The sequence below is a fragment of the Struthio camelus genome, chromosome 20, assembly GCF_040807025.1.
Source record: "Struthio camelus isolate bStrCam1 chromosome 20, bStrCam1.hap1, whole genome shotgun sequence".
Lineage (NCBI taxonomy): Eukaryota > Metazoa > Chordata > Aves > Struthioniformes > Struthionidae > Struthio > Struthio camelus.
The window spans coordinates 13,462,269-13,486,220 of NC_090961.1; the positions used below are offsets into that span (position 1 = coordinate 13,462,269).

General features: G+C 59.8%; 3 protein-coding genes across 13 annotated transcripts in view; 2 read left to right on the plus strand and 1 right to left on the minus strand.

The window, feature by feature from the left end:
- The first annotated feature begins 1,533 nt into the window (after positions 1–1,533).
- Positions 1,534–20,861, plus strand: MAMDC4 (MAM domain containing 4). Of its 5 annotated transcripts, XM_068915311.1 has the most exons (31): positions 1,613–1,695; positions 1,788–1,951; positions 2,463–2,597; positions 3,973–4,086; positions 4,287–4,460; positions 4,672–4,797; positions 5,122–5,267; positions 5,486–5,570; positions 5,840–5,968; positions 6,108–6,254; positions 6,699–6,793; positions 7,041–7,199; positions 7,405–7,489; positions 8,013–8,162; positions 8,446–8,559; positions 8,847–8,978; positions 9,164–9,294; positions 9,529–9,634; positions 9,979–10,095; positions 10,347–10,484; positions 10,611–10,741; positions 10,848–11,067; positions 11,509–11,646; positions 12,084–12,205; positions 12,453–12,543; positions 12,854–13,000; positions 13,425–13,559; positions 13,867–13,994; positions 14,095–14,209; positions 14,784–14,962; positions 15,601–19,290. In XM_068915311.1, the coding sequence occupies exons 3-31, from the start codon at positions 2,558–2,560 to the stop codon at positions 15,646–15,648; spliced, it is 3,642 nt and encodes a 1,213-aa protein (XP_068771412.1). In that variant the 5' UTR covers positions 1,613–1,695; positions 1,788–1,951; positions 2,463–2,557; the 3' UTR covers positions 15,649–19,290. The 5 variants fall into 5 exon arrangements, 3 of the variants coding, with proteins under 3 accessions (XP_068771410.1, XP_068771412.1, XP_068771411.1); XM_068915309.1 differs by having other exon boundaries at positions 1,534–1,695; positions 4,672–5,267; XM_068915310.1 differs by having other exon boundaries at positions 1,635–1,695; positions 1,788–1,959; positions 4,672–5,267.
- EDF1 (endothelial differentiation related factor 1) lies at positions 17,243–21,758 on the minus strand. The gene is made up of 5 exons (XM_068915329.1): positions 21,601–21,758; positions 20,805–20,856; positions 19,173–19,333; positions 18,417–18,510; positions 17,243–17,817 (listed from the first exon to the last, which is right to left on the minus strand). The coding sequence occupies exons 1-5, from the start codon at positions 21,676–21,678 to the stop codon at positions 17,756–17,758; spliced, it is 447 nt and encodes a 148-aa protein (XP_068771430.1). The 5' UTR covers positions 21,679–21,758; the 3' UTR covers positions 17,243–17,755.
- A 657-nt stretch (positions 21,759–22,415) lies between these two features.
- Positions 22,416–23,952, plus strand: part of TRAF2 (TNF receptor associated factor 2) — a 39,463-nt gene continuing 37,926 nt past the window's right edge. For 3 of the 7 annotated variants that reach the window (XM_068915317.1, XM_009668071.2, XM_068915321.1), the window contains exon 1: positions 22,416–23,848. The gene's annotated coding sequence lies outside the window, so the exon portion shown is untranslated. The remainder of the gene's footprint in view (positions 23,849–23,952) is intronic. The other 4 variants (XM_068915322.1, XM_068915316.1, XM_009668070.2 and 1 more) reach the window with 4 other exon arrangements.

Sequence of the window (23,952 nt, forward strand, 5' to 3'; positions counted from 1 at the left end):
ACTGTGCTCACTGCCTCTTGTCCTGTCATAGGGCACCACTGAGAAGAGTCTGGCTGTGACCCACCCTGCAATCAGGCATTTATACACATGGATGATATTCCCTGAGGCATCTCTTCTCGAGGCAAAACAGGCCCAGCTCTCTCAGCCTCTACTTGTATGAGAGATGCTCTAGTCCCTTAATCATCCTAGTAGCCCTTCGCTGGACTTGCTCCAGTAGCTCCATGTCTTTCTTGTATTGGGAGCCTAGAACTGGACACGGTACTCCAGGTGAGATCTCACTAGGGCTGAGTGGGAGGGAAGGATCACCTCTATTGACTTGCTGGCAGCACTCTTCCTAGTGCAGCCCAGGATACCATTGGCTGCCTTTGCTGCAAGGGCACGTTGCTGGCTTGTGGTCAGCTTGTCCACCAAGACTCACAGGACCTTCTCTGTGAAGCTGCTCTCCAGCTTGTACTGGTTGTGTGAGGTTTTTCCTCCCCAGGTGCAGGACTTTGCATTTCCCGTGGCTGTGCTTCATGAGTTTCCTATTGGCCTATTTTTCCAGCCTGTTGAGGACCCTCTGAGCAGTAGTGCAACCTTCTGGTGTATCAGTCTCTCCTCCCAGTTTTGTATTACCTGCACGCTTGCTGAGGGTGTACTCTATCCTATCATGCAACTAATTAACGAAGTGGCCCCAGTATTGGCCCCTGGGGGACACCACTAGTAGCTAGCTTCCAGCTGGACTTTGTGCCTCTGATCACAATCCTCTGAGCCGAGCAATTAGGCCAGTCTTCTGTTTACCTCCCAGGGAGGCCATGCAACAGCCGAGGAACTTGGCCTGTTCCTCCAAGCACAGGCTGTGTCTGGCGCTGCCTGGCAGAGTCATCCAGAAGCCAGCATCGCCTTCCTCCCTGGCTGATGGCTTCGTGCTGCTACAGAAAACCCACTGCAAGAGGAGTGGCCAACTTGTGTCCTCAAACAGAAGAGGCCAAGGAAGGGTGCAGGGGGCCTCTGCTCGGCTGCCTAATTGCCTTGTACTGGCTCCTCTCCCCAAAATCCAAGAGACAGAGCTGGAGGCTTTCCTGGGAGCGCTGCCCCTTGCATGGTCATTTTGTTTGGGGGCAGGGTGCCAGCTACAGCTCCTGTCAGGGAGGTTTGAATTAAGGAGAGAGGAAGGCAGAGGAGCAGAGCAAAACATCTGCTAGGCAGCTGCATGCCATCTTCCCAGCATCAGAAAGTTTGGTGTGTGTGACTGGGCTAGAAGCACTCCCAAACAGAGACTTAGGTTTCTGACCAGCTTAGCAGACCTGAGCTAAGATCTTACCTGCAGGACTGGCCTTTGGGGAGGCTTGCACTGAGCCTGGACCCTTGCTGGTGGGCAGTGCCAGGCTCCAGCACACACCAGGCTTGGATGGCCGCTCTGCATGGGGGCACAGGGTTCCTCACCTCGGCATGGCCTGACCCATGCCGGTGCGGGGGAAAGAGTTGAACCCTGTGTTTTACTACACCTGACGCAATCGAGTTGTAATCTGGTGTCCAAGGCCGTCTACTAGCAGGGAAGAAATCTCTGCGCTCACTTGTGCAACAGGAGCCTGTCTTCTGTCCCCCCCAGACCACGGGACTGCCGACAGGCAGAGGCAGGGCTGCTCTGCTGTGGTAGCGTCAGCTCCTATGCACCCTGGTGGCAGCTCCCCCTACCCAGCTGGGGAAACCGAGGCAGGGCTAGGGAAGTGGTTGTCTGCCAGGCTGGAGCACCCACCTTGCGGTGCAGCACTGGGCTCTGACCACTGTGCAATACTTCCTTGCAGGCAGAACTGCATGTATTCAAGCTCAGCCTGGGTTGCTCCCCACAGCAGGAGCTCAGGTTGTGGCTCCAGAGCTGTGCCCCCTTGGTAAACGTGCTTCATCCACCCCCAGGAGCTTGTGGAGGTCCTCAGTTGCCTGGGTACCAGGACGCAGGAACATCTGTCAGGTGAAGAGGTGAAGGCGGTGATGAGGGCTGGCTGTCAGTGCCCTGCCAGTTGACGCTTGCTGGGCAGGGACCATGATCTCTTTATAGGCCTTTTCTGCCTTGAGTTGCTTCTTGCAAACCCATTCCCACCTCCCAGGCCCAGCTGCCCTTTTCAGCGGGGGTGCACCCTGCTGCCCACCTGCACCGAAAGGATCTCTCCTGCTCGCCCAGCCACCTTAGATGCTCCTGGCACCCAATGTCTTGGCCTAGTTGGAAAATGGGGTTGAAGAAGAGGGATTTGGTAGGAAAAGGAGCGCAAGATTTCCCTGGGTGACACAGCCTTGCAGAGTGGTGGTTGCCAGCTCGCCATGTATGATGCTCGCAGTGGTGCCAGGCTGCAGGACGGTGGGTGGCCTGTCCCAGCCAGGAGAAATTCCTCGCCATAAAACCTGCAGCTGAGGGATGGGATAGCTCGGGAAGCGTAAGCACTGTGGCACAGATAACAGCGGGGCTGAAGTCCAAAGTGTGGCAGGTTCTTGGGAGCAGATTCCAGCCCTCGGCTCGCGGTGTGGCCTCCTCTGCCTTCTCCGAGCTCTGTTTTGCCCTCGCTGTGGCTCAGAGGCTGTGATGTCTGGACACGCTGTCCTCCTGGTCCTGGCGCTGTTGGGTAAGTTGTGTCGCGCAGCTGGGGCTGCGCCTGGGGTCATGCCATGGGGAGAAGAGGGGGCACGGTGCCTGCTGGTTTGGTCCATCCCTCTCCAGCACAAGGCCGCCTGCATTCCCAGCCATACGGGGAACGCGCCAGTGCGATGGCTGGGCAGGGTGTTTGCTGGACCAGATGCTCCAGTGCCCTGGCCCTGGCAGGATGAGGCCCACTGCCCTCCAAGGAGGAGGGTGTGAAATATGCTGTGTTGCCAGGCAGTTTCTGGGCTCCTGCATCAGCTGCTTGCAGTAGCAGGGCTCGCTCCTTCCCCCAGCATTGCTGGGCTTTGTCAGCTTTTGGAGGGGGCTGGACTAATCTGGCACTGCTGGGGGGGGCCAGGGCAAATAGAGCCTGGCAAAACCCTCCTTGGGGCTCAGCTTGAAAGGTCAGCCTGAGTTTCCCTGCTCGTTGAAGGGCTGGTGATCGCCGGAGTCGCCCGGGACACGAGTCGGCTTCAGGCTGGGTATTGCTGACAGCTTTGCTCCGCATGGGGAGGAAATACCCAGATCTTCCCATTTCCTCCCAAGCCCCCCGCCATGGGTTGGGACGAGCAGTCTGCGTCAAGACCCATCTCCCACAGCCCTTGTGGTCCTGGGGCGGCTCTTTGCAAAGGGCATGTCCCAACGGCTCAACCTCCCCAGCCATGGGTGAGGCTGAGCCCCCACCCTGGGCACAGGGAGCATTTGGGGGGGGGGTTCGGAGAGGAGATGTGTTCGGAGTGATGCCCTGGCAGGGGCAGGAGGGTCGTGGCCAGGTGCCACCAGAAAGCAACACCCCAAGCCAAGGCTGCAAGGCACAGCAAGCCACGCGGCTCTCACCCTTCGCGAGGGCCAAGACACAAAGCAGGGATGCAATACGGCAGTGGTGACGCAGGGAGACAGCGGCCAGGCTGGAAGTAGCGCTGCTTCCTCGAGAAGGCTCATCCTGCAGCCCGGCGGGCTCTGGCTGTAATCCTTGCCCTGGGCTGCCTCCCAGGCATGGGGAGGACGTGCTGCAAGTGGGAGATGCCAGCATGCAAGTCTGATATGAGAGGGGCTGTGATTTCCTGGTCCTGGATGGAGAAGTGGGACGCGTAGCCCAGGCCTTGGGGTATTTTGCTTTTCTTCTGCAAGCCCTACCAAAATGCCTGGCTGCCAGCCCCACAGGGCGCTGGGGCAGTGGTGAAAGGTCCTGGCCAAGCAATGATGCCTCTGAGAGCCCAGAGCTCCCCCAGGAGGTTCCCAGGCCGAGGAGCCCAGAAAAACATCCCCTATGGGCCACATCCCCTCGGTCGCAGTACCATCTTTGGGTACCTCCACGGGGGCCTGTACGATGTTTTCACCCCCTTCCTCTCTCGTAGGCAGAGCTGCCCTTTTGGGTGCCTCCACCGTGGTCAACAGCTGCGGCAGCCCGGCCGAGCAGCTCTGCGACTTCGTGTGCAACTGCAGCGACTGCTCCGACGAGAACCAGTGCGGTGGGTGCTGGCCACCTCGCAGGCTCCCTGCCCTGGCACTGGCTGGGGCTCAGCCCCAGGGCCCCCTGGACCTGCCCGGGGATAAGAGCAGGCACCAGAGCGGGGGGCACCGAAGAGCTGGGGGGCCCGGGGCCGTGCGTGGGTACAGGTGCCCACGGTGGAGCCGGCTCTGCCCTGACGCCCCCTCCGCCTGTCCCCAGGGTACCTCGGGGTTTCGGTCGTGCTGGGCACCCCCTTCACCTGCGACTTCGAGGAAGGCGACTGCGGCTGGCGGGACGTGAGCACCTCAGCTTACAGATGGGCGCTGGCCCGGGCCAGCCTGGACGCGTGGGGCACGGGGCCCCACTCAGACCACACCGTGGGCACCAACCTGGGTGAGCGGGGGACTGCTCAGCTGGTGAGCGCCCAGCACCGTATCGCAGGGGCGAGGAGCCCTCGGAGCCGGGGAGCTCTGCGCGCGCAGGCTGCCTCGGACAGCTGACCCGGCGGGGCTGCGGGAGGTAGAGCCCGCGAGGAGCAGCACGGCGCGGGGCAGCAGCGGTGCCATGCCACAGGGACGCATCCCCCCGTCTCTGCCTTCCCCAGGCTGGTTCATGGCTGCAGCAGACCCCCCGGGAAAGACCCCGGCCACGGCCTGGCTCCGGTCGCCAGTGATGCGGGAAGCGGCCGCCGCATGCGAGATCCGGGCCTGGTATCACCTCTCGGGAAGCGGTGGGTGCGACAGGATGCCGGCGGCAGGCAGGGCCAGGCTCGGGGTGCCGCAACGCCATGGTGCGGGGCAGCAGGGAGGGACTGGGCCAACTCTCCCCCTAGCACAGGGCCAGAGCCAAGCTGCTCCTGCCGACCGGCAAGCCGCCAGCACCCAGAGGTGGGTCCCTGCCATCCTGCTCACCTCTTCATCACCCCAAACGCAGTATGCCGCAGGACCCAGGCGTCCTGGTCCCCATCCCCAGGGCCGGCGGGGTGGAGCTGCCCCCACCGAGCAAAGGGCAGGTGGCACTGGGGCGTGCGGCTACGTCTCCGCGATCCCCGCAGGGCTCAACCAGACGGAGCGGCCGGCGCTGCGCCTGGCCCTGGAGTCTGGGGACGAGACAGTGGAGCTGTGGCAGAGCCCCGAGCACGGCGGCGAGGGCTGGCACGAGCTGGTGGCCTACCCGGGCCGGACGGCGGGGCCGTTCCAGGTGAGCCGGTGCTGCGCGGGGCGAGCCGTAGCTTGAGGAGCTCGGGGACGGCCAGCGGCGCTGGGCTCCGCGGGCTGCAGGGAGCAAGGGACCCCGTGGGGCACTTGGTGGCCGTCCTTTCCCCGGGGGGGGTCTGTGCTGGGCCACCCTCCGCAGCCCTTGGGGTGTCTCGGCGGGGCAGTCTCGGCTCACGCCGACCCTCGGCCTCTCGCCGGCAGCTCACCTTCTCCCTGACGCCGTCGCCTGCCCGCGGGGCGCAGCTGGTGCTGGACGACATCGTCTTCAGGAACTGCGGCTTGCAGCGTAAGACGCGGTCTGCTTGACCCCCCTCCCCACCCCGCGTCCCTCCCGCGGGCCCGGACACAAGCCGGCACCCGCTGGGGGGTGGGTTTGGGGCCCCGGCAAGAGCGCTCGCAGCGCTAGGCCGCGGGTGGGCAGGGAAACCAAAGGAGGGATGGAGCAGGGAACGGCCAGGGTGCGGGCTCTCCGGCGCCCCGGTGGGGACCGTGATGCCATGCTGCGGCATCGCTCTCCCGTGCAGGGGAGGCTGACGGCCTCCCCCCGCCCCCCAGAGCCCGGCAGGCAGCTCTGCGAGGAGGAGGAGAGCGCGTGCGCGCGGGGCCCCTGCGTGCCCCTCGACCGCTTCTGCGACGGCACCGACGACTGCGGGGACGGCTCCGACGAGGCTGCGCCACGGTGCCGTGAGTGTCGCCGGCCCCGGCGGGGCTGGGGGGGGAAGGGGGCGAGATCTCCCCGAGGGCATGACCGAAGGGAGCCGTCTGCCCGACTGGGGCCGGGGAGCCGCCCCGTCCCTGGGTGACCGCTCCCTGCCCGCCGCAGAGCCCTTCGACGCGTGCTCCTTCGAGCGAGACTTGTGCGGCTGGGAGGCGGAGGCCGGGCAGCCGGCGTGGGAGAGGAAGGCGAACGTGAATTCGGGGGCCGCGTACGGCCTCCCCTCCCGGGACCACAGCAGCAACAGCAGGGCAGGTACGGGAGCGGGCGCCCTTCCCCGCTGCGGGTGTCCCGGGGGCCCTGCCGCCCCGGAGGTTCCCCCTGCTCCGGGCTCGGTGTGAGGCTCTGCTGGGAAAACCGCTCCGCCGCGAGAGGTTTTGCAACCTCGCAGCCTCCCCGCCGCCTCGCCGGGGGACGGTGAGAAGCCAGCTGCCCTCGCTGCTCCCGCCGCCCTGTGCTGTCCCCTCCCGAGCCGCAGGGCGCCGACGCTCACGGCGCCGCACGTGCCGCCCCGGGCGCCTGTGCCGCGAGCAGCGCAGCGGGGCACAGAGCTCGCCCCGTCGGTGGCCGTCGCCCGACGGCCCGCGGCCGCTCTCGCTCCTTCCGGCGTCCCCTCTTCGCCCCCACCGCCGCCGGCTCCGCGCGCCCTGCCGCGCTCGGCTCACCCCGCTCACCGCCCGCTCCCCACCGTCTCCCCAGGTTATTTCCTCCGCGTCGGCAGCGCCTCGGTGGCCAGGGCCGGCAGCGCAGCCAGGCTGAGCAGTCCCAGTTTCCAGGCCACCAACTCCTGCTCCGTAAGTGGTGGCTCGGGGCCCGCGCTGCCCGCGTGCGACGGCACAGCAGCGGCCGGTGGCAATGTCCCCAGCCACGGGGACCGCTTTGCTCAGGAAGGTTGGGGGGTTTGGGGTAGGGGATGAACAGAGGCAGGGGGCAGGGCTGGGAGCCCTGGGAGGTGCTGAGCACCTCCGGCCCCCTGGGGTGCCAGGGGGCCACGGGGCTGCCCAGCCCTCGCTGCCTCTCACCTCCCCTCTCTGCTTCCAGCTCGTGCTTTACTGCCACCTCCACGGCTCGGCCACCAGCAGCCTCAGCATTTATTATGTGACCGCCTCCACCAAGAAGCTGCTGAGGGAGAGGACAGGAGACCTGGGCGCCTACTGGGTCCGGGAAAGAGTGGAGTTCAACGTGACGGAGACCTTCAAGGTGGGCTGGCCCCGCATCAGCGGCAAGTGGCCCCAAAGGGCCACGCTGTGCCACCCGCCCTGGCTCGGTCCCACATTGCTCCCAGTGGAAAACCCCAGGGGTTTTGTGGAGCCCTGGCATCTCTCCAAGGCCTGCAGCTCCAGGCAGCCCCGGCAGGATGCGTGTGACCCTGCACCGGTGCTGCAGTGGGTCGCTTGCCCTGCAGGTGCTGATCGAAGGGGTGGCCAACGGCACGGGGACCGTGGCCCTCGACGACGTGATCCTCTCTCCGGGCTGCAGGCAGGAGCAGGGTGAGCGGGAGAGCCGGGCATCCGTGCCACCCCTGCTTCGGGGCAGTGACCCTCAGCCGGGAGCCCCCTAAAGCCCCCCCCCATCTTTTGGCCACGTCACCATCTCTAAAGGACTCACCTCGGGGTCTGCTGGTCCCTCCAGCTGTCACCATGACCCCCTGGGGATGCAATAAGGCAAACACCCTGGATACTAAACCCCAGCTCGCCAGGATGTCCTTCTTCTCCACCCTCCCCAAAACATCCTACCCGAGCCGTGTCACAGACCCAGATGTCACTGCCACCTCCCAGGTCCCCTTCCTTCGATGACCACAGCCCCAGACCACTGGGGCTTTGCTGCAACATCCCCCACTGCTGTTTGCCATGGTCCCTTGGGGAGAAGGGCCGCGCTCGGGGCAGTGGCCGTGGGGGTGCCCGGAGAGGCTGCAGCTCTGGCCAGTGTGCAAAGGGGTGAGGTTGCCGAGGCCGGAGTTTGGCTGCACGCTGGCCTGGCCAGTTACTCTCTGCCCTGTGGTTTTGCCATCAGAAAAGCCCCAGATAACCCTGCCAGGCCGGGACCCTGCCGGCCCGTGCACAGCCGAGGAGTTTGCCTGCGACAGTGGGCAATGCATCGGCGCCGAGCTGGCCTGTGACTTCGCCGAGGGGTGTGCCGATGGCTCCGATGAGAAGCGCTGTGGTGAGGGCCCGCGGCCGATCGTGAGCACACCGGCTCCCCACTACCCTGCCTGGGCACCCCAGGGTGGCTTAGGCCACGCTGAGGCCCCCAGCCCTCCGGCTGCAGGCTGGCGAGCCATCCTCCCATGCAGATGCTCACACCCAGGCTCCCAGGAGCCAGGCAGCAGGCCTGGCCCAGGACACCTCTCCCAGCCAGGGTGCTGTCGGGGAGTGCTGGTGCCCACACAGCCCCTGGGGCTCTCGCAGCCCCAGGAACCACCGGACTGAGCGCTTCGTTTTTGCAGGAGCAACCACCTTCGAGGAGGGGGATGGTGGCTGGCATGACGTTAGCGTGGGCCGGCTGCACTGGGGGGTGCAGAGAGCTGCCGAGCCTGCGGGCACCACCCTCAGGGGAGCGGGTAAGACCCTGCCAGTCACTGAGATGATGCCTACTGGTCCCTAGCACTGCGAGGGCTCTCGGACTGCAGAGACCCCCCCCCACCCCGCTCCTTCTCTTATTCCTGTTCCTGCTCTTGCTCCCTCTCCTGCTCCTGCTCCTGCTCCTGCTCTGGCTGATCAGGGGAGTGGGTGCCACCGTGGGAAGGGACAGGCTGGTGCACAGGGAAGGTGCTGGCAGTGGGGTGCTTGGGTTGGGGGCACTGGCAGGGATGCAGACCCTGACCTCTTGCCATGTCTTCTTGCCTAGGGGCTTTCCTGGCCCTCCAGAGCGGAGCAGGGCAAATGCTGACCGCTGCGAAGGCGCGCACTCCTCTGCTGGGCCCCTCCGGTCCAGCCTGCGCCATGGAGATGAGCTACCGCATCCCCAGTGACCACCAAGGTAAAACCCCTCCGGCCTGGCCCTGGGCTGCCCCGCCAGCTCGGGGCAGGGCAGATCCCCCCCCAAGCCACCACCTGGCTTTGCTGCACCTCCCAGCCCCACGCCGCTGGCGCCAGCAGGTCCCTGCTGCGTGGCCAGGCGGGCGAGCAGGGCGCCGCCGCCTCCGCACCGTCCCTCTCGCGCAGGCTTCCTCGCCGTCAGCGTGGCCGATCACGCCACGGGCGCGACGCAGCTGGCCTGGCAGGCGCAGGGGCACGGCAGCGCGGCCTGGCAGCGCGTCAGTGTCCCGCTGGGGGAGCGAGCCAGGCCCTTCCAGGTAACACCGGCGGGTGGGCGACGCGCTCGCGGGGCACTGCGGGCCGGCCCTGGCCCCTGCTGCGCCCAAGAGCAGAGGCAGCGGCTGAGCTGGTGCCCCAAGGTGGCCCAGCCCACAGCGGCTCCGTCCTGGGGACAGCAGCAGGGACACCGCCGGCTGCCGGCAGCGTGTCGGGTGGCCCGAGGCTGGCGAGGGAGCCCCAGGGCCGGGACTCACTGGCTCCACGTCCCCCAGGTTGAGCTGCTCGGGCAGACAGATCTGCACGATACAGCGAGCGTGGCCGTCGACAACGTGACTTTCGTTCACTGCGACCCCGGCGTTGCTCCTCCGGAGGCTGCAGGTGCCAGCAGCTGCCGGACAGACAGCGAGGGAGGGCGGGCTGCGGGCAGGAGATCTGCGGGAGGCGGATGCTGCTCCTGTGGTGGCTGCCCGGTGACCGTGACCCCGTCCTGCCGGCATGCGCTGAGCCCTGCAGTCAGCAGGGCCATGGGGCAGGAGCACGGTCCACGCGTGCATCCTGCCCGCTGGCGCTCGCCTGCCCCAGGAGCACGGGCCAAACCCAGGGAGCGGGTCAGGGGGTGAGGGGACATGCTGAAGTGGTGGGGGAGGCATATTTTGGGGGCCTGCTTGCTTTTTGGGTGCTTTATCCGTACACCCTCACCGTGGCCTTCTCTCCCCGGCCAGAGATATCTTGCAACTTCGAGATGGGCATGTGCGGCTGGTACCAGGATCAGCGCAGCGACTTCAGATGGGTCCGAGGCACGGGGCAGGGGCACGGCTCCGACCACACCACCGGCTCGGGTAAGGAGCCAGGCCCTCGGCCCCCACGCGGCTCCCAGCAGCTCCGGGGGGCCCCCACAGCCTCCCACGTGCCCGGGGCCAGGCGAGTCCCCGAGCAGCGCCGTGCACGCCGGGCGAGCTCGGCCAGGGCAGCCCCGGGGCCGGGAGGGTGGCGGGACGAAAGGCGTTGCAAGGCTGCGTGCGTGGCGGTGCAGCTGGGAGCACCCCTCTTGCTGCCCGCCGCCGCCGCCACCCACGTCTTCGACACGCAGGCTACTTCCTCGCCGCGGACCCCACCGCGCCGCAGAGCCGCGGGCAGCGGGCACAGCTCATCACCTACTACCAGCCGCCCGCCGCCGCCGCAACGCAGTGCCTCTCCTTCTGGTACCGCCTGGCTGGCCCGCAGATCGGTAGGCTCCCGCCGGCCGCGCGCCCTCCCCGGCGTGCTGGCGCCCGGCCGCGGCCCCATGAGAGCTGCCCGAGGGGAGCACCGGGGCGGCTGCCCCCGCGGCTCCCCAGCGCTCCCCTCCGCCCAGGCACGCTCAGCCTCAAGCTGAAGCGCGAGGAAGAGGAGGCGACGGTGCTGTGGACCAGGAGCGGGACCCAGGGCAGCGTGTGGCACCGGGGCTTGGCAACGCTTCGCCTCGAGGGGCAGCACAAGTACCGGGTGAGGCAGCATGGCGGGCCGGGCGGCGGGGACGCCTGGGGTGCCCGCAGGGCCCCCGGGGCCGGGCTTCCTCTCGAACCGGCATCTCTCCCCGCTGGCCCGCCAGCTGGCCTTCGAGGCCCTGCGCGACGGCTTCCTGGGCGAGGTGGCTCTGGACGACGTGACGCTGCGCGCGGGGCCCTGCGGCGCCCAGGACTTCTGCTCCTTCGAGGCTGGCACCTGCGGGCTGGTGGCCAGCGGGCAGCCCACGTGGCTGCGGCAGAGCAGTGGCACGGGCGCCACCGCCGCCGGCCCACCGGCCGACCACACCACCGGCACGGCCGCAGGTACCGGGCCAGGGCCTGCCGGGTCTTGGGGGGAGACCTGCTGCTGGCCCTGAGTGTCCTGCCTGCCAGCCCTGTCCCTGTCCCTGTCCCTGTCCCTGTCCTTGACCCTGTCCCTGTCCTGCCCCTTTCTCCATCCCTATGCCTATCGCTGTCCCTGTCCCTGCCCGGTCCCTGTCCCTACCCTGGGCCAGCTGTGCCAAGGGCACCCCCTTTGCTGCCAGCTGGCCCCCAGGCTGGGCACCCCAGCCTCTGCACCCCTCTGCAAGTGCTTGAGCATGAGATGAGCACTGAGGGGGCACCAAGCTCTCCAAACCTGGGGGTCCCCAAGCCCAGAGCTCCCCAACCAGTCATGAAGGGTTTTTCCTGGCAGACCCTGCTGTCCCCCCACCACAGGCAGGGTGGGACAGGGGGGTTATGGCGCGGGGGCTCTTCTCTCCCCAGGCCATTACATGCTGGTTAGCACCAGCAAGGGCTCCCTGCCGGCGGGGCGCGTGGCTGAGCTCACCTCCGAGCTGTACGAGCCCTCCACGCAGGCTCAGTGCCTGGCCTTCTGGTACCAGCTGAGCGGCGAGGCCCCAGGTGAGTACCATGTCGCGGTCAGCGCCGGAGCAAGGCAAACCCCAGGATTCCTGGATCCTGCCTGTGAAGCTGCTGGTGGGTGGGAACCTTGAGATGAGCTACCGGCCCCAGCCACACAGCCTCCTGGGGCAAGCTCACTTCTTGCCTCTGGCCTGTGGGGATCTATGGCCAGCGGTGTCCAGACAAGGGTATGGACCCTTGCAACAGCAGGACATGGTAAACATGTGTGGTCACCATGGCCTCAAACCCAGGCCAGCTCTACCCACCAGACCTGCTGGCCCCATTACCAGATCTCCCAGGTGGCAAGCAGAATGGAGGCTGGTTAACTCCTCTAATGCCAAGGCATGGCAATCCCACCCATCCCGTCCTCATACCACCAGGAACCCCTCCCTGCTCCATTCCTGGGGTTCGCATCCAGCATCTCTGGCCCTTGGCAGGTTCCCTCAGCGTCTTCGTGGAGGAGAGCAGCATGCGGACGAAGCTGTTTGTTGTGAGCGCCATGCAGGGGAGCACCTGGCACCACGGCCAGGTCACCATCCAGGCAGACAGAGACTGGAGGGTGAGATGGGGCAGGGTCCTGGGCACTGCAGCACGGGGCACTCAGGTACGCTCTGTCCCAGCAAGGATGGAGGCTGCAGGAGGCATGGCCGCGACGAGGGAACACCAGCATGGGCAGGCGATGAGCCCTCCTCCAGGCCTCCTGGGGACAAGTGCCAGGCATCAGGGATCTCCTGGTCCTGGGTGCCACCTGCGCCAGGGCTGCTGCCTGATCTCAGTCCGCGCCCCGCTCTCCACCTCTCCGGCAGGTGATATTCGAGGCAGCAGGAGGTGGGGGTGACCGCGCATATGTCGCACTGGACGATCTGCACGTGATGGATGGTGCTTGCCCAGAACCAGGTGAGATCCCACCTGACATGACAGTGGGTACTATGCAGGCTCCACTGTGGCAAGGCCAAGGGTGCCCAGCCTGGTCTGGCTGAGCCACCCCATCTGCCTGCCAGCATGACCAGCGCAGCCACCAGCCACCCTGCTCAAGTCCAGAGCTTTACATGGCCCAAATCTGCAGCTGCCGGTGGTGGTTGGGGGTGGCGGGGGGGGGGGGGGGGGGGGAGCGACCAGAGCAGACCACGGCACTTGGTGGGTGCAGAAGAAAGGTGACCGTGCCTGTAATGGCCCATGCAGCACCACCAAGGGTTTTTCCTCCCAGGTTCCTGTGATTTTGAGCTGGACACGTGCGGCTGGAGCAGCCCCTCGGATGACCACCCGCATGGCTTCGCCTGGGGCCAGAAGAGCGGGGTCCCCCTTGCAAAGTACCCTGGCCCTGAGCAGGATCACACGCTGGGCACAAAGGATGGTAGGAGACCATCAGGGTGTCCCAACATGGCCAGGTAGACTGGAGGAGCTGGAAATCGACAGGGTCACCCGCGCTTGCCTCCCTGGAGCATCCCAGAGGGCTGGGCAAGCAGCCTTAATAGCCATGCCTCCTTGCCAGCTCCACCCTGGCTTCAGGTCGGTCTGAAACGGGACCAAGTGGGGCAGATCCTCCACCCTATGGCAAGCAGACACCCACCCAAGTGGCACCAACCAGCACAGCCCCACTGCAGGGCCCAGCCCTGAGCACGTGGTGGGGACGGCTGGCTCCACTGCCTCCCGTCCCCCTCCCCTGAGAGGGGCTGCTCAGCCCCAAGGGCAGCGAGGAGCCGGGGAAGGCAAGCCTTGGAGTGGTATCTGGGGTGCAGGACAGAAGGCGACCCTGTCCCTTGTTCCTGCTTGTGCAGGTCACTACATGTACTTTGACGCCAGCGTGCTGGGCCCAGCGGGCACTGCTGCTCAGCTGGAGAGCCCACACCTGCCTGCAGCTGCCGACTCCTGCCTCCACTTCTGGTACCACATGGACATCCCAGAGCACCTCCGTAAGTGCTGCTCCACTCGTGGGGGCTGGAGCCAGGCACAGCGAAAGCAGGGAGGACAGGGAGGAAGATACTGTCCCCGGGGAGGTTCCTGGGCAGATGAGCTCATGATGGGAGCTGGGGGCTTAATCAAGGACTGCCACCCTCCTGATCCAGCTCCGGTTGTGCAGCAGAGAGGGTCTGTTCCTGGTGGGCTCTGCCTTCCCCATAGGGGACAGCATGGCTGGAAAGGCACAGCTGCTCTCTGCAAGCCTCTGGCTGGCTCCTTGGCATTGATGCTGGGGATGCCTGTCTCGCTCCTGTATTGCAGCTGGCGGGGAGCTGCGTGTGAGGCTGCACAGCGCCGAGGGGCAGCGCACGGTGTGGAGCATGGCAGGGCACCAGGGCTGGGGCTGGCTGAGCGCCACTGTGCCTGTGCAGAGCCCCAGCGAGTTCCAGGTGAGCAGGGCCATGTGCTCCAGCCAGTCCAGCCAGCCTGCACCCCTGCTGCAGGGTGCCCTCCCAGCACAATGTCACGCCGCATCTTGTCTTCCTACAGATCGCCTTTGAGATCACCACCAGGACATGGCCAATAAAAGGGACCATCGCACTGGACGACGTAGAGTACAGTGCTGGGAGGGGCTGCAATCCCAGCCCAGACATACCTGGGAAAGGTGAGGGGCTCTTTCTGGCTGAAGCAGCTCTGAGCAACAGCATCCCATGCGCTTTCCACACACGCCCAGCCCCAGCAAGCTGCCAGCGGGGTGGCGTGGATTGGGGGGTCCTATGCAACAGAGCAGCTCACACCAGCCGCCAGAGGCAGAGCTGGGCACAGATGCTCATTTGACCTCGCATTTCAGCACCCAGAGCACAGGATTTTATACTCCCTACCTTTTGAGAAGGCTATGGGGAGGCTGATGGTACAAAACAGCCGCATCCAGAACAGCAGATGCATTTTGACTGCATGGGAGAAGAGCAGGGGACAACAGAGCATCTTTTTAGCGGCACACAAAGGCTCACTGCACGCTGCCTTAGGGGCACCCCGCTGGCAGAAATAACATACAGCGAGCATCATCAGTGCAGGACACCCTCGAGGAACGGGTTGCTCTGCTGGGTCCTGTGAGATGCGCTGGACAGGGCATGAAGGGTTAACCCTGAATCACTCAGGCCACTGGGGCTTTTGTAGAGGCCTGAAGCAGCCCTCCTTGACCACAGGTCTGGCCTAGCAGCATCTCCTTTTGCTTACAGAGAAGAAGTCTTCCAGCAGCTTTGTGGCAGAGGTGGTGATCAGCCTTCTCCTGGCCCTCATAGTCCTGGCCCTGGTAGCAGCAGGTGGATATTACTTGCTGAAGAGGAGAGGGCAAGCGAGCAGGATGCCTGCAGAGAGCAGTGCCCCCCAGGGCTTCGACAACATCACTTTTCAAGATGTAAGGAGTTGACCCTGACCCTCGGGAGGGGTGGGAAGGGCTCTTCTGTTTGCCCAGCTGCCCAAGCCAGCACATCGGCAGGCTCTGAAACAGCACTTTCTGAAAGTTCAGCAATTCCTGACAAGCCCCCAGTCAGTCCACAGTCTGCAAACACATCAGAAAGGTGCAAAGGCCTCTTGTTTCTTATCTGATAGCCAGCAAATGAGTGACTCCAGAGTTGTAGGACTGACCTAGAAATGTTGCTGATGCGATCAGGCAATTGTTTCAGAAACAGCTGAGGCTGAGATCCCTCTCCCTAGTGCCCTACCAGTGAGGAGGTCCTGCAAATATTCCTCATCCTCTTCTATCCAGCAACTTAAAATCTTCTCTGGCAGCTTAAACAACATTTGGTTTCCTTCCACCAGTTTGGTGCCATCTAGTCCCCAGCAGAGCTGCTCGGATAGAAACACTGACAGTTGCTCCAGGACTGATCCCAAAAGAGGACATGAAGCCCATTTGGCCTTTTTAGGTTGTTTATTTGTTGGCATTAAAGTGTGCCGACAGGTTCCCCCCTCTACTACCTGGAAGAGGTCAATGTATTTCCTGTGAGATATAGCCTATGCTGATTACAACCAATTTATGTTCACCTTTCTTTACAGGACAAGGTCATTATATCTCCACTACCAAAGGAGGGGGATGAAGATTGAAATATTAAGTCAACACCACTAATTGCCACCTTGTGCCCGTTAGCTGCATACAGAACAGAGCATCTTTCAGCAAGACCTCACACTCCCGCAGCCTAGTCTGGCTCTGAGGTACTCTTGCTGTCTGACATCGTGCCTATCAAATAAAAAGCTGCAGTAGGCACTTAAGACAAGGTCACAGCTCAGGAGAGAGAGAAGAGCTGCTTCCTCCACTACTTCCAAGACCTTGAGAAAAGCACTGTTGTGTAATATGAACTTTTTATACTGCACTGAGAAATCTTAACGTGCCTGTGCTTTGACAAACACAAACACTTAACAGAAGGATCTTGCAGCAGGAGTGGTCATCCTTTTCTGAGGAGAGCAGGATCCTGGCAATAGCAAGTTTCTCAAATGAAAGGGGTCTAAGCACATTCCTGCACCACCGTTGGGGATGGGAGGAAGATCATCTGGTGTGGCACGAGCTATTTCCCACACTTCAGGACTGCCTACACAGAACACAAGAAAACAAGTCCAATAGCTGCCAGGGCACAAAACGGCCATGGTGAGGAATACAGTGCTTCAGCTGTTTGTGTTTGGGGGGAAGAGGGGGAGGTCAGGTAGGGAAGTGAGCAGAGCAGGTGGTAGCATGTCACACAGCTGATGCCAGAGAACAGCCCTGACCCATCTGTATGGGTACTCACCTAGCACAGAACTGCCCACCCTTGTTTCAAGGGCCCTTGATAATTTGTGTTTAAATGTCATTGGAAAAGATAAGTTTCCTGAGGCACAAGCGAGGCTCTCAGCCAGAGAGCTCACCATTCCTGCAGCCAGGCCACAGGCCATCAGAGGAGACCCTAAGCCAAGGATTCCCCTCCCCCCACAACCAACTTTTGAAACCTATTTAATACTATTGCCCTAAGCAATCCATAGCCAAACCTACTACATAAGTACAACAGTAGACAAACCAGTTCTGCTTTTGTGCAGGAGAGTAGCCCATTAGCAAGTCTGCTCTCTTCAAAAACCTTTGTAGCTTGTTTGTGGCTTGCAACTTTCCTGGTTTTGGACAAAAGCCTCTTTTTCCTAATACGCTGCTACACAGGATTCTTCAGCTCTGTCCTGCTTGTATTATGACAAACTGTCACATCAAGCATGATCCTTAAACCTACATTTGCACCTGTCTTGGTGGTGCTACCCAGTAGGAAGGGAAACAAGCCTTTCAGCTAAGCTGTATTTCTGTAGCAGCATGCTAGGTAAGAGTGGTTACAAAAAGAGATAAGGAGGGTTCTGGCTTCATATAAATGCATGATTGTCTTTTCATCAGCCTTGCTCTTTAGAACTCCACAGAGACTCTACTCACCTTCTCTGCACAAGGTAAGAAACACTGTATTGATTTCATCTCCAGGATGCAAGCCAAAGCTGCAGTCCTAGTCTCCAGGGAAAGAAGCAGAACAGCTAGGAAGGTTGTGACTACGCCAGAAATTGGTGCAAAAGCAGTCTTCTCCCAAATGCTTTAGGTAGCCCTGTTAATTATATTTCTAAAAGAAAGAGGGTGCTACAGCACCACTCAGGTTCAACAGAGAATTACACTACCAGCTGGTGAACAGGCAGTGACTACCCATTGCAACTGAAGGGTATCAAACTTTATTATAGATCTCTTTAAAACAGGCTGGAAGGAACAAACAAAAATGTCATTGCAATGCAGTGACTGAGTCATTCAATTCAAATGCAGACACTGATCAACCCCCAACTCTCCCAAACTATTTATATATAATATATCCCACCCTCCCCCAAAATTGCTCCAATTAAATGATCCCACTTCAGATCACCCCAAGTGTCTTAACATTAGCTGCTTCTAAACACCAAGACGCACGTATTTTCTGGCAAATTAGATGCAGTTATTTTTTTGGGTTTAGTTCCTCAATCTCTGGAAAGGAGGAAGGAAAAACAAAACCAGGAAAATCGCTTCTTTAAGGTTGCCTTTTTACAGCAAGTACAGATTCTGCAGATTTCCCCCCCAAAGCAAGTCTGAAACCCTCTTGTTCAGCTTGGCAATACGATGAGAGATTCTGGTGGTTAAGGAGAACCAACCAGACGAGATCAGTCTTAACAAACTGATTTCGAGGCTTTGTTTTCATTTCCCTTTGGGGCCAGTTTCAAGTGGTTTTCCAATATCCTTCCCACGCAGTTTAAGGCCTGGAATAAGACAGAGAAGATAGCCTTCATCATCTGCTATGTTATGATCATTCACCTGATAGCTTTACTTCCTTAATCGTTGCTATAATGGAACATTGAAAAAAAGAGGACAAGGGACGAGGTTTAGGAAGAATCCCACTTTGGTTTGTAGGAGCATCAGACTAGTTACAGAGAAAGCTCCAATTCTTGCTTGTGCATTGACTGTGCTCCTAGGAAATAATATTTGAACAGGCCTAAGATAGCCACGTAAACATTAATGATTGCAAGATACTTTACTGAATTGACATCAATCCTTCAAGGGTCTCAGCATCTCTCTGATTTTGAGAGGACAGTACAGAGAAGGGCCCCAGGACGCCGTCCCATACATAAGGACGGTGGGGGGGGGGGGGAGGGGAGGAAAAAAAGGAGAACGAGGGCTTTGAGTTGTTTTAGTCAGCAGATCCAAGTATTATCAGAACATGGCCTAATGATACCCCACCTATAATAACCTATAGTCAGCAACTGTTCCTGCCACAGAAAGTATAAATAACTTAAACCAAAACATCCTTCATACTCACTGAAAACATTTGTTATTTTTGAAGTCTACTTCCTTAACTTACCAATGGCTCTTTCAATCTTGCCCATAACCTGGTTATTGGGGATTGCTCTTCCCGATTCATAGTCAGCAATAACTTGTGGTTTTTCATTGATTTTCTAAAAATAAAAAAAATAAAGAGGTGCCTCAAACATTGGCACAATTAACATTCAGAACCAAACCCCAAATACTCTATCACACTAATAAGTGGCAGCCTACAATCACGCCAGAATTGGAAGAGACAGCACTACTTATAGGCTTACTCCATCATCACTCTTTCCCCTCTGTCCAGTGTTTGAGTGCTACAGCGATGGTGACACCCATCACGGACAGATTTTGACTTCTCTCATTCTCCCAGGAAGAACAATAATATTAAAGTGCTGTCGTTCATTAATACAGCAATGAGCTTCTAAACGCAGTATCAGACATAGATGGGACAAAAAAAACCCCTTGTGTCAACGCTAAGTTGATGTGATAAGGAAAAAAGAAAAAAAAAAAAGCCTCCCAGCAGCTCACTGGCCATAACACTGCTCAGTCACTAAGCCGATGTACAAAGGTCGCATAGATAAATCCCTGAGCTATTTCTTCGGTTACTAATTTTGCCTGGGAATCAGGCAAAGACATTACACTCGCCAAACTTCCAATTCTTGATACCATGCCACTGCAGCTACCCATGAGGAAAAATTTAAAAAAAGGTATCTATCTTCACCCCTCTAGGGGTGCCTAGACCCTTCCTCTAGAAAGCCGGAGCAGACATCAGAGAACACTGGGCAATACTTACTGTGGCCAAGTCCTTCTGTGTCATGCCCTTGCTCTGTCGACCCTGCTGGATTACTTTGCCCACCTCCAGGGGAACTCTGTCATGGTGCAGCTCTTCTGTTTCTCGGTCTAGCTTGGCTGTGTTCTTTGTAATAAAGTGTTGTTTGTTTTGGCCTGCTGCCCCTACCATTCAAAGCAAGAACAAAAAACAAGAACAAACAAAACAAGGCTCAGAGCTGCACAAAGTATCAAAGTGCTTGCTCTACATACTCAGCTGCCCAGGATCCCAGTGAGTTTTCAGGATTTTAACATGCCAACATCAGCATCAACCTCAGCCAGATCCTGCCAACTGCAGTTCAGAGAATGTGTTATCTTAATCCTGTTAAATGCTGACGTCTAAACAAAGTCATTCAGAACTCTTCCCTTTCTTTACTTCATTTCCAAACTTAACTCCATATACACAAGATTTTGTTACAGCTTAGGGGATTTACTATATGAACTTTTACCTTGTTTGCTTGGTTACAAGGCATCCTGAATATGTGGCTTCTGCTCAGTTTTCTGCTGCCTCTTAAACTCTAACCTTATTTAGTTTTGAGGAAAGCTAGAGGCTCTCATTTTAGTTAGAATGTTCAAGTCATAGTTAGAATCCCTTCTCTAACATTAGTGACCGAAATTCAGTGTCTTGATTAAGCTGACCAAACTTGAAACATTCTCTATTTTCTCCTGCTCAGGGGTTATCTATTTATTTATTAACAGCTATCCTAATCTCTTCCCAAGGTGAGAGAACATAAGAATTTACATCAGACAAAAAACAGGGAATTTTTAAAAGAACTATGCCACGGTAAAAAAGAGTAGTTATTCAAATTCTCAAGCATATATGTGATCAACAGTAAGAATACACTGTATAAATTGGGAGTTTAATCTAGAGTTTTGCTGTCATGAAGGCTTTTCCAAGACGTTTTAACTTAGGATCCCTAAAAATGTTAGTTTTCTTGTATCCATAATGATTCATAGAAAGAGGTTACATAGTCCATCTCTCTACTTAAAGAGAGTAATTGCTCTATGCATGTTATTGCTGGGCAAATTTGCCTAACGTGTTCACAGGAGACTCTGGCAATAACGGGCCCCGTTTTCCTCTCAGTCAGTAGTCAGAACAGACGCTGGGCAGAGATCAGATCTGGGTGACTGGATCAGCAGCAATTCAGGGATCGTTACAGTGAAGCATTCTTTGCTTTTTGCAGGAAGCCTGGAGGTTTTTTTTCAGGTCCCAGTTGTGGTCAGCTATGGCTTAGCTCAGAGGATATGCCGCTATTGTCTCAGATTATGCTAGTCAAAAGAAGCTTAACAGACCAAGCCTCAAGCAGAAGAAGCTAGCTTGAACCAAATGCTTTCAGCAAGAGCAAGAGGACTAAACACCCACTGCTAACATCATTTGCTGTTCACTGAACTAGGGCTCTTACAGGAGAGGATGTCTGCTTCATTTCACTTTGCAGGTCTCCCCAGACCTCCCAGTTTCCCTAAAAAATGACACTATTAGGCCATTTTTAGAACACAGAAATTGGTACAATCAAAAGACAACGGGCTTTTAGGCTATCCTGAAAGTTACTCAGGACATGAAAGTACTCTGCCCCCCTCACCACACACTGATACATACACTTCTTGGAGGTCTCCACATCCTCTCCTCGCCTCTGAGCTGCTAGGATCGCCTGGCAAAAAATGAAAAAAAAAAAAAAAGAAAAAAGAAAAAGAAACGTAAGCGAGTGAGAGTGAGAGCAAGCGCCGGCAGCGCGGCCCAGCCCTCGCCGAGGGCCCCGGGAGCCGTCACCCCTGCGGCCGAGCCCGGCCGGACCCACCGGGGCGGCAGGGGGGTCTCCAGGCGGCCCCCAGCACCGCGGCAGCCGGCGGGGGGAAGGCAGGCAGGCGGTAACGGGCTCCGAGAGCCCCCGGGAGGCGTTACCTCTCCGGCTGCCCCGGCAGCAGCACGGCCCGGCGGAGGGTGCGCGGCCCCCGCAGGGACCGGACAGCTCCGCGCCGCCGGCGGGCTGCGCCGCCGGCCCCCCGCCTCCCCGGGGCGGCCCCCGCTCCGCTCCCCGCCGGCCCGGCCTCGGCAGCCCCGGCAGGCGGCGAGGGCTGAGGCCCGGCCCGCGGGGCTGGGCCGCTCCCGGCGCCCGGCCCCGCCCCGGCCCCTTGCATCAGCCGGGCGCCCCGGGCAGCGCGGCCCGGCCGCCCCCGGCACAGCGCCAGGCGGCGGACGCACCGGGCAGGCCGCGGCCGGGGCCGCCTCATCCCGCCGCGGCGCCCGGGCGCCCCCGCGGCTCGCACCGGGGTAGGGACCCCCCGCCCCCCGCCCGGCCCGACTCGGCCCGTCCGACCGGTGAGTCAGCAGCGGGCCGGGCCGCCCGAGCGGAGCAGGTCGCCGCGGGCTGCCCCCGCCCCCGCCCCGCGCTGACCTGCTTGGACTTGGCCTGGGCCGCGCTCGGGCCCTTCTTGCGCAGCACCGTGACCGTGTCCCAGTCGCTCTCCGCCATGGTACCGACCCCGCCCGCTGCTGCTGCCACTGCCGCCGCCGCCGCCGCCGCCGCCCCTCGCCCGCCCCGCCCCGCCCCCATTCGGTGCCGCGCCCGCCACTCAGGTGGCACGGCCCACTGATTGGGCGGTGGGGAAGGGGCAGGCTCCGCCTCTCCCGCCCCCACGAGCGGGGCGGGGCCGCCGCGGGGCTCGCCGATAGGGTCCTGCGCCCGCCCCTCAGAAAATACGGCGTCTCATTGGTAGAGAGTTGCGCGATCGCAGGGGGCGGGACTTAGAACTCCTCAATGGCCTTCGGCATAAATAGCAATTCATTCACGCCCTTGACGCAACCACTTTTGATAGGCCTAGAAAGCCACCAATCAACCAGTGCATTATGTGATTAGTTAATGTCAACACCTGCCTGGAAGCCAGCGAGCACCCTCCCACTCCGTGCACTTTGATAGGACATTGTAACTGCCACTAATCCGAGGCCGGTCGATAACTGGCTAAGCCAGGGGCTCTGTCATTATTGCTGCCCAATAGCCGCGTCGGGCAGGGCGGGGCCGGGCTCGGCACAGGGGGCGGGCATGCGCCGCAGCCGTCGGCGCCTGCGCGGGGGCGAGTGGGCGGGGCGGCGCGGCGGTTGGAGGGACGGCGGGGCCGGGACGGCGGCCGGGGCGGGCTCGGTCCGGTCCGGTCTGCCGGGGGAGGGCCGTCGGCCCGGCCCGGCCCGGCCTGGCGCGGGGACGCGGTGCTCGGAGACGACGCCCCCACAGCCCGGGTCTCCGCTTGCGCCACGGCTCTGCCCCTTCCGTTGGTGGCCGTTGGGCGGCTGTCCTGGGCAGGCAGGCAGCCAGCCAGACGCTGGGCTAATGCCGTTCGTTGTTGTTGTTGTTAGGTTTTTTTCTCACGCTGAACGAGAAGCGAAGAGAAGGCCCGAAGGGTTTGAGGGGGAGGTTTCCTGCCTGTTTTTGCATGTGAATAATTCAGGGCTTGTCTGCTCTGGAAGGTTCTTTGTGCAGCTGGAGAGCTGGTGCTTGGCAGCCTCTCAGCCGCGACGCAGGGGCCCTGGGGCAGAGATTCCGCTGAGGCCTTCCGTGCAGTGGAGCAGCAAGGGAGACCGGCTCCACCGCCAGCGCCTTGGCAAGCGGCTGTCGGTAAATACCGCTATGCTAGAGGTAATGGTAAGGTGCAGGGTGAAGTGTGATTGCAGTGCTTTTTATCTGTGAAATTCTACAGTGTGCGTCTTTATTTTGTGGTAAACTGATGTAAGCTTTTTGAGCATGAGAAGGCTCTCCTTGTTAAATGCAGCAGCGTCTTGGCTCTTTCAAATAAAACACACTAAAATTCCTAAACTGCATGCCTGAGTCATCAGTAGTCACTATGAATTCTTCAGGAAAACCAGGAAAAAACAAAATTGCCACTGTGGCCCTTTCTGAAATAAGGGGGAAGAGGAACAACACTTTAAAATCCTTCTGTGGAGTGTTTTTGCAGGCCGTCATCTTGACTAAGTGCAACAGGAGCAACTGATTTCCAAATCATGGATGATTTGAGCATTGCTCAGGGATCAGGTGCTATTATAAGTGCAAGGTGTTTCCCCTTCTTGCGGCCAGGAAGTTCTGTCATTACAACACACCCAGCTCCTGCAGTCCAGGAAACTGAGGAAAGAACGCTTTTTGGGCACGCACATCAAACACTGAGGACTGTTACTCTGCATTGCAAAAGTTACTCTTCCGGCCATTTGGTGGCAAATAGAGTATTGCAACAGCAAGTTTATTTTGAGCAGTCCCAGATTGTTCCCTTCCTGTAGTCAGCGGCTCAGGTAAGGCATTGCTTATGATTTCCTGCTTCTGAAGTAAATGATGTCAGCGTGGTTTGCCCTCAACAGTTCTGCCGGGATAATGTTTAGTTCAGGAAATGGAGAAGTGGTTTTTTTTTTTTTTAAGTGAATTATGTAAACCAATGAATATTTCTAGTAACGTAAATGTTTTCGTACTTTCTTTCCCGGACAAAACACAATTGTGCCAGGAAAAGGATCGTTATAATGGAATAGCTGAAGCAGCGCCAGCAAGGACGTGCAACTTTACCTGTCCCAGTGGAGTTATGTAGTACAAGTTACTACTGCTGACACATGCAAAGGGATGTGTTTCCTGCCCTTGACCATAGTGGAGCCATCACAATTTATGCCAGGTGAGACCCAGCCCCTGTGAGGTCTCACAGGACCCACTGTGAGGTCCTGTGGCTTGCTGCCCACTCTGTTTCTCATCTTCAGGGAGGAACAGTGAGCAAGCGGC